Source organism: Vipera ursinii (genome assembly GCF_947247035.1).
Source record: "Vipera ursinii genome assembly, chromosome: 7".
Classification (NCBI taxonomy): Eukaryota; Metazoa; Chordata; class Lepidosauria; order Squamata; family Viperidae; genus Vipera; species Vipera ursinii.
Genome location: NC_139521.1, coordinates 20,487,477 through 20,506,383, shown reverse-complemented (window position 1 = coordinate 20,506,383; position 18,907 = coordinate 20,487,477). Strand labels below are relative to the sequence as shown.

At 43.4% G+C, this 18,907-nt stretch overlaps 1 protein-coding gene across 6 annotated transcripts in view; it reads left to right on the top strand.

The window, feature by feature from the left end:
* The window catches only part of RAB28 (RAB28, member RAS oncogene family), a 175,169-nt gene that overhangs the window by 41,097 nt on the left and 115,165 nt on the right, over positions 1-18,907 (top strand). For 5 of the 6 annotated variants that reach the window (XM_083366945.1, XM_083366943.1, XM_083366944.1 and 2 more), the window contains exon 2: positions 18,203-18,291. In XM_083366945.1, the coding sequence (XP_083223071.1) occupies positions 18,203-18,291 (89 nt within the window). Of the gene's footprint in view, positions 1-56; positions 154-18,202; positions 18,292-18,907 lie in introns of all 6 variants that reach the window. The other variant, XM_083366946.1, reaches the window with a different exon arrangement.

The following is an 18,907-nucleotide window of genomic DNA, read 5'->3' as shown; positions in this document are numbered from 1 at the left end:
GAGTTGAAATTTAGATTTTTTGTTCATTGCTTCTAAATTAAATATTTTATTTTTAGACCTCCTTAGCTACTCGTTTTGTTCACGATACTTTTGGAAAGCAATACAAGCAAACCATAGGACTTGACTTCTTTTTGAAAAGAATAACACTCCCAGGTAAGATGAACTTAGAATACATTATATAAAAATAGGAATAAGAGGGAGAGCATAAGAAAATGTAATGTAATACTTCAGGAATGTAAACAAAACTTTGATGGAATAAGGACTCCTACCTTGGGCTGGGAGTTGGACTCAAAGACCTCCAAGGTCTCTTCCAGCTCTGTGATCCTATGATACTATTAACGAGGTTCATTGCTAAATAAGTCTGTATTGTTGCACTATTTTATATTTTGCAAATACTATTTGCAAATATTAAATCTGATTTGGAGCACGAGTATGTAAATTCAGGAAAAACAGAACTTAAATGACCGTTTTGGACACATTAGGTTCTGAGGGATCCTTAGTGTTCTCCCTCCTTCCCTCTGCCTCCCTCTTTCTGCCCTTGGTCTTTCAGTCCTCTTCCCCCACTCTGTGTGTGTGTGTGTGTGTGTGTGTGTGTGTGTGTGAGAGAGAGATAGAGAGAGAGAGAGAGAGAGAAGCACTTGCGCTTCCCTTCTCTCTCTCTCTCTCTCTCCTTCCCTCCCTTCCTCTCTCTCTCCCTTACTTAAGGCTTTTCAACCTTTTCACCCATTGTACCACTTTTAGGATATGGCAACATCCTAGTACAGGGGTCGGCAACCGAAAAAAGGAAAAGAGCCACTCAGAACTGGTTCCATCACACAAACAAAAAAGTGGGAGCCGCAAAAAGTGTGTGTGCGTGTGTCCACTCACGCGCATGCACAAAAACATTTTGCACATGCGCAAAATGGGAGGCACCTGCGCGGCGACGGGTCTCCCCTTTGGAGAGGTGCACGCCGTCCTGTTCGGAGACCTGTCGCGTTCGTCAAACATGGACGAACGCGGCAGCTGTGCAAACGGGACGGCAGAGGTTTGGAGAGTGCGTGCGCACCTCTCCGAAGCCGCCACCGTCCTGTTCAGAGACCTGCCGCGTTCGTCAAACATGGACGAACGCGGCAGCTGTGCAAATGGGACGGCGGTGGTTTGGAGAGTGTGCGCGCACCTCTCCCAAGCCACCGCCGTCCTGTTTGCACAGCTGCCGCGTTCGTCCATGTTTGATGAACGCGGCAGGTCTCCGAACACGACAGCGGCTTGGGAGAGGTGCGCGTGCACTCTCCAAACCGCCGCCGTCCTGTTTGCACAGCTACTGCGTTCGTCCATGTTTGACGAACGCGGCAGGTCTCCGAACAGGATGGCGGCGGCTTGGGAGAGGTGTGCGCGCACTCTCCAAACCACCGCTGTCCTGTTTGCACAGCTGCCGCATTCGTCCATGTTTGACAAACACAGCAGGTCTCCAAACGGGACGGCGGTGGTTTGGAGAGGTGCGTGCGCATCTCCGCCCTTTGGAAAGGTGCGCGTGCACCTCTCGGAACGGGCGGTGCCACTCTCCATTTGGAGAGGTGCGTGCGCACCACTGCCCGTTCAAAGAGGTGCGCGTGCACTGGGCGACTGGGAGCCGCAGGAGACGGCTCAAAGAGCCGCATGCGGCTCCGGTGCCGCGGGTTGCCGACCTGTGTCCTAGTACTACCAGTTGCCTAGCAAGGTGTCAAAAACCTGATGACCAAAAAAGAAGAAAGGAAAAAAGTGATGAAGTACAGGTAGTCCTCGACTTACAACAGTTCGCTTAGTGACTGTTCGAAGTTACAGTGGCACTGAAAAAAGTGCCCCCCAAGCCACAGCCGAGCAAGACACCTGCCTGTCCACCCAGTGGTACTCTTCCTCCTGTCCGAGGTTTTCATTGTTGTGAGCATTTCTGTTGAAGATTGGCAGCGGGGATGGGTGGTGGTGTTTGGTTTTTATTCCCCCCGTCTGCTGGGTGGTTGCAGCAGGTTTTGGTCACTTCACATGACCCTGGGACACTGTGACCGTCATAAATATGAATCAGTTGCCAATATGAATCAGTTGCCTGAATGTAAATCACAAGACCCTGGAGAAGTTGCAACTTTCCAGCTGATTGGCGCTTCTTCTGGGCTCAGAAGTGCTAGGATCAGTGCTGAGGTCCAGCTGGAGCCTGGCGCTGATCCTGGCGCTTCTGCTGAGTCCTGACAGCCCCCTTCCCCATTACTCCGAGTGCTGTTGTGAAGCTTCGGTGCAGTTGCGAGGGGGGCAAGCGAGGAGGCTGTGAGAGTGTCAAGGTGCAAACCCTGTGCAGTGCCAGGCTTGGGTTTTTTTGAATGTGGCATAAAATCAGGAAGGGGTGGAATGGCTGGCTGGGAAAACTCCCCGTTTTTGCCTGTTTTCCCCCATTCTGCCTTCCCAGGAGGAAAACAGCATCTCCCCTTCCCCAAATTCTCTTTCCAAACTAGCTGCTGGCAAGAGCCAAGGTGATGCGACGCCCATCTGACTTGTCACCTGCTGGTGCCCTGCCCGCCGACCCTGACGCCACTACTTCGGTCTTTTTGGGTAGTGCCCAGCCAGGAAGGGAACTTCTGGGGATGGTGTCCTGGAATGGGGCCTGAGAGCCTGGGAAGGCAGCAAGCTTGCGATCGCTCTCAGAGAGAGAGAGAGAGAGACAGACACAGAGAGAGAGAGACAGACAGAGACACACAGAGAGAGACATAGACAGGCACTTGCACTTCCCTTCTCCCTCCTTCCCTCTTTTTCTCTCCCCCCCCCAATCTTCTGCTCACCACACATTCTTCTCCAACAAGCTGATTGGGCTGGCTTTAAATCGGCTTGCTGGCTGGGGATCACAGGCCAGCCACGTGCGCCTCGGACGGGGCCAGCCCGGGAAAGGGAATTCCTGGCCGCACTTCTCCCAGGGGGTGGGGCACCCGGGTGCAGGGATAATCAGGAGCCCTACAAGGGGCCATGTCCGAGAGAGAGAGAGAGAGAGAGAGAGAGAGAGAGAGAGAGAGAGAGAGAGAGAGAGAGAGAGAGAGAGAGAGAGAAGGTAAATGCAAGTGCCTCTGTCTCTGGTATCTGTCTCTGCCTCTGCAAATGGTGGAGAAGATTGGGAGCAGGCAGAAAGAGCCGCATACGGCTCCAGAGCCATGGGTTGCCGACCCATGGGCTAGTTGATCATCTCTTTTGCATAGTCTATAGATGTTGTTAATGTATATGTATCTATTGATGGCTGATTTGTCAGAGCACCAGGCTTCTAGAAATTCCCTGACAGTTTTGGAGTTGGCCTGGTCTAGGATTGTCATATTTTCCCAGTTGAAACTATGGTTAAATCTTATATGTTATGAAATTAAAGAATTTTTGTCATGCCTTTGATTGCCAGTTGGTGTTCATGGATGCGTTCTGCCAGTCTTCTGCCTGTTTGTCCTACATAGTGGTTGTTGCAGTTGTTACATTGTATATTGTAGATGATTCCTGTTTTTTCTTCTGGGGTTGTTGGGTCTTTTGGTTTTCCTTACTAACACTGATAATGTTACCTAGTTAGGGTAATGAAATGTCTGCAAGAAAACGAGCAAGCTCAGAGAGCACCAAGGACCCCTCATTTCAACCCTGAGCTACAAATATTTTCCTTCATTGGCATTAGATTCTGATATGTGAATGGTGTCTTATGCTTAGCATGGCTGGCTCAGGAATTCTGGGAGTTGAAGTCCATGAGTCATAAAAGCGCCAAGGTTGCCTACCCCTGTGCTAGGCTATATGTAATTGCTGATATTTAATAGACCACTAAAGTTCAGGTTCCAAGGTAGTCATGAAAATACAATTTTGAACATTCAAGATACCCAGTTTCATGGTGCACAGGAACTATTGTATTATGCTACAAGGAAAATGTAAAGAATTAATTCAGAAAGATGGGCAAGTTAAAAGTTTGTTTCTGAAAAATTTGGCAGTGGGAAAGAAGTCCATTTGTAATTGACTTTGCAAGCATTAAAATGTGTAGCTGATGTAGTTTATAATGCATTAACAAATAAAAGAAAAATTCTCCTTGCAATCTTGTGTTATTACAGGCTGTATTAGTATAAAACAAACAGAACAGCTGAATTAATAATGCATAGGCTTGTACTTTTCTCACCTTAGTAAAATGAAGATTCTGAACAATAAATTAGAGCATCAGTAATTAAGTCTTGAAAATATTTTAGGGTTTCTTTTTTAAAAAACCTATCAGATGTATAGGTTTGTGCAGGCTTAAATAAATAGTGTAGGGGAAAAAAAGGTTCAATCAATCAACTTCAATTTCTCACGGGGAAAAAAAAGATCTTGCAAAGTTGGAGTTGATTAATTGAACTTTTTAGTCCCACCCAGTGTGCCGTTACCACCACAGCCACGCCCACCCAATGGGCCATGCCCACCTGGCACCCGACAATACATAACTAGGTTTTGGGTTGCAGTTTGGGCACTCGGTCTCTAAAAGTTTCGCCATCACTGGAATAGACTAATCAAAGGATATTAGCCTTGTTCTTCTAGAAATACAGGTAGTCCTTGACTTACAACAATTAAGCCCAAAATTTATGTTGCTAAATGAGAAATTTGTGAATTGAGTTTTGCCTCATTTTATGACTTTTCACATTTGTTAAGTGAATCACTACAGTTGTAAATTAGTAACACCACTGTTAAGTGAATCTGGCTTTCCCATTGCCTTTTCAGAGGGTCACAAAAGATGATCACATAATCCCAGGGCTTTGCAGCCATCATAAATAAGAACCAGTTGTCAAGCATCCAAATGTAAATCACATGACTATGGGGATGCAACCGTCACAAGTGTAAACAATGTCATAAGTCACTTTTTTCAGTGCCATTGTAACTTTGAATGGTCACTAAATGAACTATTGTAAGTCGAGGACTACTTTTATAAATATTTATAATATTTATAGAGGTATTAGCAAATGAAAAGTTTATCTCGTATATAAGATAGACTTTTCATTTGCTAATACCTGTTTAAATATTATGAATATTTATACTTCTAGAAGAACAAGATTAATATACTTTGATTAGTCTATTCTCTTCACTGAGAAATAACCATTCAAACAGAATTCAGTACCATAGCAATGAATCTATTTATGGTCTACCCCCGCCCCCAAAGTGTTTTATGTTCTCATGTATATAACATAAAATGGAAATGTGAATTTTGATGTGTTTGAAACATTGCAGGCCATTTCAGAACTAGGAAATGAAAAAGCATTTCATTTTCAGTTACTAGATTTGTTTTTCTCCCAAACTCTGTAAGTGTAATTGGTGGATATTCCGTTATTATTTCTCTAGAGTATTTCATAAACTTGATTGATAGTCAGCTTTACAGTTATGCAAGCATCAATTTTGAAAGATTGAATCTTTTTATGGTTCAGTTTAAAATGTACTATATGGAAAAATGTGTCAGCTATTTATTTTAGAGTTATGACATATTTAATTACAGCTCCATATTTTGAGTCTTTATCTTGAGTTTATGTATTTTGTCATAAATGTTGATTCTATTTTTTCTCTTTAATCTCTGCTCACTGGGCTGAATATTAATTTCAGTTTATATTTGGTAGCTTTTTTATATTATTGAATTTAGTGAATAAAACAAGATTCAAAAATAGGTTCGTAAGAGCACATTTATGCAAGTGAGGAAAAGCTTCTCCAACTCTTTTTACTTGGTCAATGCTGGATGTGAGGGCGATCTGCCTGTGACATCTATCACCCCATTGATCGCCATGGTTGATGCGGCTGATCTGGCTGTTCCAAGTGCATCCCTCCCAAAGCTGCACGCTCAGTGGAAAAGGACGGCCATCCCAGATAGAAGGAGTATACCGATCTTCGGTCAAGTTGGTTAATGCATTCGGAACTTTCTCCTCTCCAAATGTTTGCACACAATCCAGATAAAATATGGAGGAGCACAGTTCACATAAAATATAGAGAAAAAGGAACAAAGGTAGCAAAATATTTATGTACTCAGGCAAAATACAATGAAACAGAGAAACAAAATGAGAAACATAGCCAGTGATTTCACATCAAAACAAAATAATGTAAAAAATGTGTAATACAGGTATTTGGCAAGGAGAAGAAAATTCCCTTTGCTTCCTTCTTTCTCCAACAGTTCTGGATGGTTGCTAGCTTTTGTTTTTTGGCTGGGGTAAGATGGGGAGAAATCACTCAATTACGGTAATTTCAAAGTGAAATTCAGGCTGCTGCTGCGGCTGACATTCTGGTTGTTTAGGAATTCTTTTAGGGCTTTGCAGCACACCAAGTAATAAATAGACAAGGAATTGGCTATATTGAGATTTTCCTGTGTAAGGTCACTGGCCCGTGATTAAACCTGAGATATCATAAGATCCAATCATGAAAGACTCTTAAAGAGACAGTACTTTTTATTTGATGGAATTAAATTCTGCGTGGAAACACAATCTGAACACTGGTAGCAGTTGCGTTCAGATGTGCCACACCTTAGAAAGTTAATGGCATCACTTTATAAACTTTGTTAGCCAATCAACATCCGACAATAGAGTTATTACCATATAAGGAAGAAATAAATCATTCCTGTACCCTCCCTTATTCCCTCTTCAGCGCATCACATCCGTGTACTTGTTTCCCATGAATGCTAGCTAGATTGCTTAGTTCCTGAGATCAGACAGGATTTGTTGTAAGAGTATTAAGATATAACATGCAAAATTAAGCACATTAGAAATTCAAGAAGTAATTTTATCTAAAGTAATCTATCTTAAATTGAGTATGTCTTTTAATATTTAGTATTAACACCAGGGTGGACAATACAAACTAATCAAAGTTTAAAAAAAATAATTGTATGATATAGCATTAATGTATACCTGTAGTTCAGTATACTCCAGATGTAGCCATAGTGCAGATTTCTGGACTTAAAATAATGTTGCTGTTACTCAGAGATTTTACAAATATAACTCATTAAGAGTCAGTCAAAATACCTGAAGGAAGATTGCAGATATAACATAGTAAACAGGATTTTACTGTGAGGGAGTTTAAAAGGCTTCAGCAAAAGAAATCAACAAAAGTGGTTTTAATTCTATCTTGATAATATAGAACGTAACTAGGGTTAACTACCATGCTTAATATACTTTTAGAGCAGACATGTCAAACTTGCGACATCACGTGACATCGCGCGACGTATCAGGACAGTTTTGCCATTGCCGGCAATAGGGTGGGCAGGCTGCCATGTGACCTGTCTAGCCCGCGGGCCAGCAGTTTGACACCTCTGTTTTAGAGGATTATTGAATCCTACTAGTGACCAAAAACTTTTGGATATTTGCCCTGCATTTTTAATAAATTCAGCTTCATGCTTGGTTGAATGTTATTTCCTATGTAGAATAACAACATGAAAGTTCCAGCAACTTTTAAAAAATAGATGTTAAAATAGTTCACTGCAAAGTTGAATTGTAAAATTCTTTAAAATTAAGTTACTAAGGCATTTAATCTTATGTTATACTTCTGTTGAAATAAAAATCTTCATCAGGGTGCAGTCCAAGCCAGGAATAAACAAAATGGAGACTGCTTTAGAAAGAAGTTTGTAGTTTATTGAAGAGCAGACACAGAACTTTGGCTCTGGGAAAACTGACCACATGTAGCTGGGAGTGACGGGTTTTTATATCTTCTTGGGCTTTTGTGTTTGGAGTTCCTGTTCCTGTGGCATGAACTTTGACCTGAGGTTCAGTGTGTCCTTTTGGTATTCTGATGGTGATGGGTTAATCCTATTATGTCCTAAAGGTCATATCTTTAGAGTTTGGGTGGGAGGTCATATCTTTAGAGTTTGGGTGGGAGGTCATATCTTTAGAGTTTGGGTGGGGTATTTAGATTTTAGAGGTCTTTGTCTTTCTAGCTTCTTTCTAGCTTCTAGCTTTCTAGCTTTCTGGCTCCAACCTTTCTGAATAGGATTATCAGATCTGCATTTCTACAGATCTGGACTCTCCCTGGGGCTATTAAGAAAACTAGGCCTGCTTTTCTGCCTTTAAGATCTTTTGGGGAAATATAATATTCTGCCTTTTAATATTCCCAAAATATTTCTTTCTCTGGGTGTGTGTGTTGTCATCCCACACTTCAATGGCTTTTAATAGTATCTGGGGCTTAATTTTGGAAGCCAGAATATTTGTGTGAGTTATGGCTATTATGTCCCAAATAAGTAATCAGCTTGTGATAAAAAAATACAGAAAAGCATACCTGAAGAAAATGTAGATGCATATTCTGACTTTTTTATGAATTTGGGGATGGGGAAAAGCCACAGTCAAGATAGTTTATGTATCATGCAGTTGTCAGAGCCATTAATGCTTCTTTGGAGTACATCACCACAAATTTATTTATTTAGTACTCTTGTCTGCTACCCATGGGGAAATGCTGTTTGCAAAGACCCATTGGCATAAATGTCTGCATGGCTTACATCAGAAATGTTATAAGGCAATATATTTACTTAGAGACATTGGTGAAATATTGATGATTCTGCACAGCAGCTACAGCTATCTTTTTAATAGGCATTTAGCAATGTTAAAATTAAGCCACTTTCTTCTGCAGCTAGAAATGTAGGGGTTATTCGTCTGGCCACCCTCTTCTTGAAGGACTAATTTTTTTCCTTGCAGCAATTTTATAGAAATATTACCAAGTCAAGTTTAAGAGAAAGATAAAGTTTACCCCACAATTATTTTTATTGGGTGTTATTACAGATTGTGATACTAAACAAATTAACTTGATGTTGAATTTGATAACAGCTGCAAGGTTATTGGTAGGGCAATATTGGAAGAACGATTGCCTGCCTACTATAGAGGAATGGACGCTTAAAGTGTCAAATTTAGCAGAAATGGCTAAGATTTCTGCTTATTTGAAGGATCATTCACAAGAAAGATACATTTCGGTTTGGAGAAGATTTTTTTTATTTTTTATTTTTATTTTAATTCCATTTATATCCCGCCCTTCTCCGAAGACTCAGGGCGGCTTACAAGCTTAGCAGTAGCCTTCATTCTATGTATATGCCTGCTTATTAGGGCTTTCACACCCCCCACAAGCGGCATTATTACAAAGTCAGCTTAATTGCCCCCAACAATATGGGACTAAAAAGTTCCATTTAGCTTATGAGTAAATTTTAGATTGTTATAATTTATTATACTGGAAATTTTTCTTTTTTCTTTTTTATTTTATTTTTTTTTTATTGAAAGGTTTTATAAAATACAATTTTCCTTTATAAAAACCCCCCTTCCCCCTCCCTCCTCCCCTCCCTACCTCCCCCCTATCTCCCCCCTCCCCCTCCCCCTCCTCCCTCCCCTACCTCCCCCCCTCCACTTCCCCTCCTCCCCCCTCCCCCCCCCGACTTCCCAGAGCAAAATACAAGGTATATATCTAAAAGGCAATCATAAACAATCATATACTAACAATTATAAACTCTAAAATCCATCACTCTCTAGCTTGTATATAGTAAACCAATCCTTAATAATACTAAATATATATAAAAAACTAAAATAAAAGAAAACTAGCATCATTCCCATCTATGTTCTTCCACAATTCACTATTACCTTATTAGTTTTAATTATACGGTATTATTATTGTATTAGTATAAGTTGGATACTTTTAGATTGTTTATAATTATGTTACAGGCGGGTTAAAATGCATTATGTATTTGGTTATTTATATAGTTGGTTAATGTTAGTTAGATTATGATTATTATATATTTGTAACCCTGTAATCAGCTTTGGGAAGTGGGGGAGGGGAGGGGGGGTTTAGGGGTGGGTTGGGGATGGGATAATATTGTAACTTTTATAAAACTTTTCAATTAAAAAAAGTTACTTATTGTGAATTGTCTTTTTTTGTAAGTTAGTTTTTTTTGCGCATGCCCAAGATGGCAGACGTGCTGGGCTGAGCTCCGCGAAGAGCTCCAGCTATTTAGGCGACCCTAGGAGCCCTACAGAGGTGTTTTTGCCCTCTGTATTGGGGTTAAGACACACAGACAGAAGGTTGGTTGTTGCCGCTTTTTTAGCAGCGGCAGAGCCCTCCGTATCTGAAATCAGCTCCGTGATTTCCGGCGACCTTCGGAACGGCCTCGGCTGAGCCTGGAAGAGCCTGGAAGGCCCGGAAGAGCTACAATTTATATAGCGCCGATCAGCTGATTATCGGAGCCGATGGAGCTGCGGCTTAGAACGGCGCTTGAAGTGCCAAAATATCGGAAGAATGACAGCAACGTCTGGACCGGCTGGTGGGGAGGTGAACTGAAATGCCCCGGCCACTCTGACATGGGGATCCACGGCCCAGTGATGGAATGCAGGCAGTTTGAACCACAGACTGTTGGGCAGCACAGTTCATCTTTACATCACTCGTGCTCTGTGAGGCCAGCTAGACCAAATGGAAGATCTACGGGGATTTTAGTTTTTCCCCCTACTTGCCCTAATAAATACAGGGACACAGGGTTTGGCGAGCTGAGTGTGGGCCTGTTTAGCCTATTTAACCTATTTAAGCTAGCACTGGCCTGCCAACTATACCTGGGAGCTATGGTTTTATGGCTCCTTTACTATGACGGGGCATGCTGGACTCGAAGCTGTTGGTGCTCCGCCAGCCGATTTTGGTCCCACTTATTGCCTGGCCGTCTCTTGATACGGAAAAGAATATGTGCAGCCGGAACACCTTTCCATTTTATTATTCAGCAGGCTGTTATGCCTTTGACCAATAGCTGCTTAATTCCTCTGTCTGCCGTACCCCCAAAGGACTCAGAAGGACCCGGGTATAAAGTCACTGTGAGAGAGTGGCTTAGACTTTCCATCTGCTACCCCCCTAGAGGTGAGAGACTTATGGGGGTATGCCTATACCCTGGGCGTGTATTCCAAGCCGCTTCCCAGATCAGGCCTATGACCGTCGTGAGAGGACAGTGGCTGACCTGTTCCAGAGATTTATCCAGCTTGAGTGGCAGTGGAGCTGGTTTGACGGTCTGGATAGCTGCCCACCTTCTGACTTTAAATCCTCCTGATCAATCATGGGATCGCCTATTGCTGGACCTTATGAATCAATTATGGTTCACCTTTGTTACGCTAGCACGGACTTATTCGCTCTCAGGGGTGGCCCCTCTTCCTGGTTGCGACCTGCCTCTTTCTCTACTTCTCCTCTTGATGACTGACCCAATTGTTGGGACTCTGAGAGATGGTTGGGCAGGGACAGGGGCCTCCGATATAAATCCAATAAGAGGTCCCTGGTTTATTTTTTAGCTAATTTTTTGTGGGTTTAGGGAGAGGGGAGGGATTATAGGTTCGGCTGGATACTGGGGGGTGTCCACCAACCGCTATTCAGGCCAGGCCTGAGATTGATCACGCCGAGATGGAGCTTGGACTGGTTACCCCCGGGGCCCCGAAGCAGGATGTGGGATTACCTATTCCCACGACATTAGGGAATGGCAGTAGGTGTACGAACAGAGGGCCACATCAACATCTGGGAGTACGTCCCCACTATCTTCAAGCGGTGATGTGCTCTGACCCTCTGGTTTCGGCCCGTGGTTCCGGGAGCGAGGACGAGCAACCACCTGAGCTCAGGCTTGTGTATCTTAACACCAGGTCCGTAGTTAATAAGGCTCCTATTATCCGGGATTTGGTTGAGGGAGAGTATGCGGATCTGGCTTGCATTACGGAGACCTGGTTGGGACCAGAGGGTGGTGTCTCTTTGGTGGATCTTTGTCCACCAGGTTTCCGGGTGCTACATAGGCCTTGGGCTCAGGGAAGGGGCGGGGGAGTGGCGGTAGTGGTGATGGAGACCCTATATCCGCGGGAGGCCACTGTTGTCCAAATAGCCGGGTGTGAGTCTCTCCTCATAAGATTTGGCCCTAGGGCTCAGTTGGGTTTGCTGCTGGTGTACTTTTTGCCTAGTCGCGTAGCGGCAGCCCTGCCTGAGCTGCTTGTCATCCTCTCGGGGCTGGTGATTGAGTTCCCCAAATTTATGATCTTGGGTGACTTCAACCTACCATCCCTGGGGGGATCATCTGAGTTAGCTCGGCAGTTCATGGCTTCCATGACGGCCATGGACCTGACGCAGGTTATCCAGGGCCCGACTCATGTGGGGGGTCACACACTCAATTTGATTTTCCTATCTGGACGGTGGTTCGATGATCTGGGTGGGGGTTCCCCAATTGTTATGCCCCTGACATGGACTGATCATCATCTCCTGCGGCTGACCTTCCGTTTTGCCACTCCCCGTCGTGGGGTTGTTGAACCAACGAGATGGTTCCGCCCCAGGCGCTTAATGGACCCTGAGCGGTTCCAAACAGCGCTTGGGTCCCCACCTGCCTCCTTTGCTCATGGCTTGACCGATGCCCTGGTGGAAGCCTGGGAAAAGGCAGCCACGGAGGCACTCGACCGAGTTGTACCCATGTGGCCCCTGACCCGGTGCAGATCCCAGTGGGCTCCATGGTTTTCTGCGGAGCTCCGGGAGATGAAGCGTTGGAGACGGGGCCTAGAGAGCTGTTGGAGATCCAGCCGATCTGAATCCGACCGATCGTGACTAAGGTCCTTTACGAGGTCTTATCTCGCGGCGTTGAGGAGGGCAAGGTCTAATTACTTTGCTACCCTTATTGCGTCCACAGATAATCGCCCGGCCGCTCCCTCCTTAATCAAGAGGTGAGGGAGGAACCCTTGCAGGGTCGTGCCGAGGAGTTTAGCCAACATCTGTTGGACAAAATTGCTCGGATCCGGACCGGTTTGGACTCCGACTGGGCAGAGTCTGACAATGAGAACATGGACAGTCTTGTTGATGTTATCTGGGAGGAGTTCGATCCTGTGACTTTGGACGATGTGGACAGGATCATGGGGAAGCTGAGCTCCACTACGTCCTTATTGGACCCGTGCCCCTCCTGGCTGGTTTATGCGGCTCAGGATGGGACACGAGGCTGGGTCCATGCAGTGATAACTGCTTCATTGAAGGAGGGTAGTTTTCCCGCCGCCTTGAAGGAAGCGGTGGTGAGACCCCTCCTTAAAAAGCCTGTCCTGGACCCAGCTATATTAAACAACTTTCGTCTGGTCTCCAACCTTCGCTTCCTTGCGAAGGTTGTTGAGAGCGTGGTGGCGCATCAGCTACCTTTGTTCCTGGAGGATGCTGATTATCTGGACCCGTACCAATCAGGTTTCAGGCCCGGGTACAGCATGGAGACGGCATTGGTCGCTCTGATAATGATCTCTGGCAAGCTCGGAACAGGGGTTGTTCCTCTGTCCTAGTCCTATTAGACCTCTCAGCAGCTTTTGATACCATCGACCATGGTATCTTACTGCGGCGTCTCAGGAGGTTGGGAGTGGGAGGCACTGTTTTTCAGTGGTTCTCCTCCTACCTTCTGGAACGTTCGCAGTCGGTGTTGGCTGGGCAGAGATCGACCCCGAGGCCTCTCGTTTTTATGGAGTTCCTCAGGGGTCGGTCCTCTCACCTCTCCTGTTCAACATCTATATGAAGCCGCTAGGTGAGATCATCCATTGTTTTGGAGTGGGGTATCATCAGTATGCTGATGATACCCAGCTTTTCATCTCGACCCCAAAGCACCCCGGTGATGCCCTCAACATGATGTCCAATGGGAAGCGGTCCGGGTCTGGATGGGGAGGAACAGGCTTCAGCTCAACCCTGACAAGACTGAGTGGCTGTACGTGCCGGTATCTCAGGAAATTCAGATTATTCCATCTCTTACTATGGGGAGTGAGTTATTACCCCCGGTAAATAAGGCTGCAACTTGGGTGTCCTCTTAGATTCACAGCTCTCCTTAGAAGATCATATAGGAGCTGTGACTAGAGGGGCCTTCGCCCAGGTTCGTCTGGTACGCCAGTTGCGACCCTATCTGGACCTGGATGCCTTGTGTACAGTCACTCATGCACTTGTGACCTCTCGTTTAGACTACTGCAATGCTCTCTACATGGGGCTGCCCTTGAAGACCACTCAGAAGCTTCAGCTGGAACAGAGTGCAGCCGCGTGAGTTCTGTTGGGGGTCTCCCGATACTCCCATGTTGCACCTCTGCTCCGTGAGCTGCATTGGCTTCCAGTTGCCTTCCGGGTGAGATTCAAGGTGCTGGTGATGACATATAAAGCCCTACATGGCATGGGTCTGGATTACCTACGGGAGCACCTGCTGCCGGCGTCAACTTCCCTCTGTCCAGTGCGCTCCCACACAGAGGGCCTCCTCAGGGTACCACCGGAACCGCTTACCGGCTGAACTCCGGATGGCCCCCGACCTTCGCTCCTTCCGATGTGATCTAAACACTTATCTATTCGAACAAGCCGGCCTGGTCTGATGGGTTTGGGGTTTTAACACCGTTTTTAACTAATTTACTGCATCGGGCACAATCATTTAATTTTAAATCTTATATTCTGTATTCTTATTTTTATTGCCCTGTACACCGCCCTGAGTCCTTCGGGAGAAGGGCGGTATATAAATCAAATAAATAAATAAACTAAAGATGCAGCTGCAATTAGAAAAAAGTATGAGCTTAATTAAAATATTAACATCAAAATAAGAAGTTAATTATATAAATAATATTGGATAGTTCAAATAAATGTCTTATTGTTTGAAAACTTGCAAAGATGAATGAAGTGAAATAACTGTTTTTTTTTAAAAAGTCTAATTAATAGGTTTTGTTATGCATTTGTATTAGATACAATTCAGTCACAAAAGTTATTTTCTTCATGTGACAAAAATCTTTCCTTTCAGGGTGGTCAACACTATATTGAATATGTGTCTTTTTGGGGCTTTTGAGGGGAGTGAGAGGAATGCTCTACATCAGTATAATGGGAAAAATACTATTTTGTTTAAATTCCACCTATTTGTATTAGGTCAGACATGTCAAACACAAGGCCCGGGGGCCAGATCCGGCCCACGAAGTGGTTTCATGTGGCCCGCGAAGCCATCCTGGAAAAAGTGAGGGAATGGCCCCCACTGCCTTGGCCCTGGCTCAGAGACCCTCCTTCTGCCAGAGACCCTCAGATCTGTCCCACTCCTGCCCAGGCCCCCATAGGCACCCTTGATGCGAATGATGTAGAGCTGGCCATGCCCACCCAGTAGGCCATACGCACTCTAGCCATGCCCACCCAGTAGGCCACTCCCACCCTGGCCACACCCACCCGGCCCCTTGAGGGCAACCGCAATGCTGATGCGGCCCTCAATGAAATTGAGTTTGACACCCCTGTATTAGGTTGTTCAGTGTGAAAGATATAAACAGTAGTGGTGTGCAAAACATTTCAAATATAGTGTCTGTGGAAGCTAGGAACAATTCCAAAATGGCAGAATGGTGTTCAAGTGCTTCTGGTAAGATTAGTACTGCTGTTTCAAATTTGAAATACAGTGCTTTATATTTGAAATATTTTGTAATCCACTAATAAAAAATATTTAAAGGGACAGTCTTGAAACCTTGACTTCAAAAATTCCTTTGGGGCTTTTTTTAAAGGATATATTTATGTTAGTATTCAAAGATTTTTAGCACAGAACAGTGAATTGGTTTTATAGACACATTTATTTCATTGAACTATGTTAAAATGTGGCATGCGCTGGTAATGTATTAAATTGGAATACAAAAGATGGCCCTTCTGGAGAGAGAGAGAATGAGAGAGAGAGAGAGAGAAGTCAAAAATTAATGATTCAAAACATTTTTGTTTTTAGAATGTATACCATGTTTTCACAAAAATAAGACCCAGTCTTTATATATATATAGTGTGTGTACCAGCTTCTGCCAACCTAGCAGTTTGAAAGCACGTAAAAATGCAAGTAGAAAAATAGGGACCACTACGGTGGGAAGGTAACAGCGTTCCGTGCGCCTTTGGCATCTAGTCATGCCGGCCACATGACCACGGAGACATCCTCAGACAAGCGCTGGCTCTTAGACTTTGAAACGGAGATGAGCACTGGCCTAGAGTTGGAAATGACTAGCACGCATGTGTGGGGGAACCTTTACCTTTACCTTATATCTATATCTATCTATCTATCTATCTATCTATCTATCTATATATGTATGTGTGTGTGTGTGTGTATGTGTATATATATATATATATATATATATATATATATATATATATATATATATATATATATATATATATATATATATATATATATATATATATATACACACCATATATATATGTGTGTGTGTGTGTGTGTGCGCGCCTCCAAAAGGGACACCAGGTCTTATTTTCAGGGGGTGTCATTTCCATGGTCTCACCTTGTGGCGGCGGCACCAACAGCCCTGCCCAGCCGGCCCACTACTTGTGCAGCTGCTTGTTGCTGCTCGCATGAGCCCCTAACCTCCTTTTCGCCATCAGAGGCCTTCAAGAAATGCCTCTGCAGCTGAGAATGAAGCTCTGGATTGATACATGCGGTGCCCCCTGGCCTGCATTTTGCCATCAGAGGCCTTCTGGAAAGGCCTCTACAGCCTATGGATTCAATCCATAGCTCTGTGCTTGGCTGCAGAAGCCTTTTGGAAAGTGTTTTACCCACAAGGTAAAAGTGCATTACTAAGAAAAAGGGGGAAGTATTTTACCCACAAGGAATATTTTGCTGGATGGCTGTTAATAAATAATGAAAATAATTTGTGATATAGTAACTCACAAAATTATATTGTATTCATAGGCTTGTATCCAAAATCTACTTTTTGTGTGTCTATTAGGGCTTTACTTTTTTCTTTCTAAAGCAGTTCAGGAAAAAAAAGAGATATGGCTGAGGGTGAGTGTAAATTGCCATCCAGTCAGGAATCCGCCCTGAGCTAATGAGTTGTTAGGCAGGCTGAATCCTTTCTGGAACCACCATCCAAGTGAATTTATCACTGTACCATTGACAGAAGGTGAATGTGCTCCATGTGTTTTTTTTATGGCATACCAATCATATTATCATCTTAAGACAGACATGTCAAACACAAGGCCCGGGGGCCAGATCCGGCCCGTGAAGTGGTTTCATGTGGCCCGCGAAGCCATCCTGGAAACGGTGAGGGAATGGCCCCCACTGCCTTGGCCCTGGCTCAGAGACCCTCCTTCTGCCAGAGACCCTCAGATCTGTCCCACTCCTGCCCAGGCCCCCATAGGCACCCTTGATGCGAATGGTGTAGAGCTGGCCATGCCCACCCAGTAGGCCATACGCACTCTAGCCACGCCCACCCAGTAGGCCACTCCCACCCTGGCCACACCCACCCGGCCCCTTGAGGGCAACCGCAATGCTGATGCGGCCCTCAATGAAATTGAGTTTGACACCCCTGTCTTAAGAGGTGGGATATATCTAAGTTGAAGTACAGTAGTTAACACTTAGAGCACTTATTTTATGCCTTTGACAATTTAAAAAACTAAACATAGCTGCTAATCCTTTTTTTGCCTAGTTTAAATGGTCTTAATTATTTGGGTGTAACAGAATAATTATCTTCTGGGGATATTGTGCTGGACCTGAAGATTCTTTTGCCCTGCTCTTCAGACTGCCATCAGATGCAGTGAGGGTGGAGCAGGGAACCTGAGAAGGGGTTTGTCTTTTTGATGGTACTTTTGCTGTAGAATGCAAAAGGTCCTCCCCTCCCCCCAATCTTTGTCATCCTTTGGGAATTTAATAAAGATACAGCCATTTGCCTTGGCCTCTTAAGTAACTCATCTTTTAAACTAATAAACTAATTCTTTAACACAACCTATGTTGGATAATTTCAGTTACTAAGACTGCAGTACTGTACTTTTCTTTGGAAGTAAGTAACATTGATTTTACTGGGGTTTACTTCTGAGTAGATATATGTTACGATAACATTACCAGTAAAATTTTAAATTTCATTTTATAACATTTAAAATGTTTTAAATATTATTTTGCATTTCAATATTTTATTTTAGTCGCATAGCTTAGAAAACATTAGCTGGGCAGCCAAGTAAATCTGCATTTCAAATTACCATTCTGTGTAAAAACAGTTTGTCAGTGTATTATGTATAACTGCTGCTTAAAAAACAAGTGAAGCCTCTTAATGAATTTCAGCATTCTTTGAAATTTGATGTATTACAGCCAACCATGTGTTGTGTGTAGTAAAAAAGCTTGTTGCTAATTTTACTTAACTTTTAGAAGACAAATACATTAGTGATGAACACATTTTATATAGGTATATTGTATAGCGTTTCAATACTGAATTGTAAAGATTATTTAATATCTGATTCTGTTAGTCAGCTATGCCTTATACATCAGCTTTTTGTTCCCCCTTCCTTTTTTCAGGAAATATAAATGTTACTCTTCATGTATGGGATATTGGAGGCCAAACAATAGGAAGCAAGATGCTGGACAAATATATCTATGGTGCACAGGTATGGTTAAATAATTGTAAACTACCACAATTTCTTATACTTGGTCTTCCTAGAATGTTTATTTAAAAATAATAATTTACAACACAAGTTTAAATTAATATTAAAATGTACATGAAATTTATTTGAACATTCATTTTGTAGATCAAGGGTTATTTTGGGCAGGGTGCTTGGACAGTACTTTCTTTTATGATTTTTTTTTTGAATGAGATGTGTCAGTAATAGCTCTCTGAAACAGATGTTGCTTGCTTTGTTATTATGTATATTCAGTTGAAAATAGCAGTTTTTATTACAGTTATCTAGATATCCCCATGCTGTGTGACTAGAGATACTTTCTGTTGAGAAAAAGGAGGAGGAGGAATTTAAGGGCAATCCTATGGCATTAAATTTGTTCAACTAGCCAAATTTCTGGGGGAGTTTACAGATGGTAACCAATTAGATAAATCTTTTTACAAAACAGTGAAAATAAATAGTACGTTGCAAGCAAAGAAACTATGTTAATAATCATAGTTAACATATACGGCCAGTGCATGATTTTAGCACAAAGTTTTAGATCGAATGAGTATATATGTATGCAGTGGATATAAAATATCTACACACTCCTGTTAAAATGCCAGGT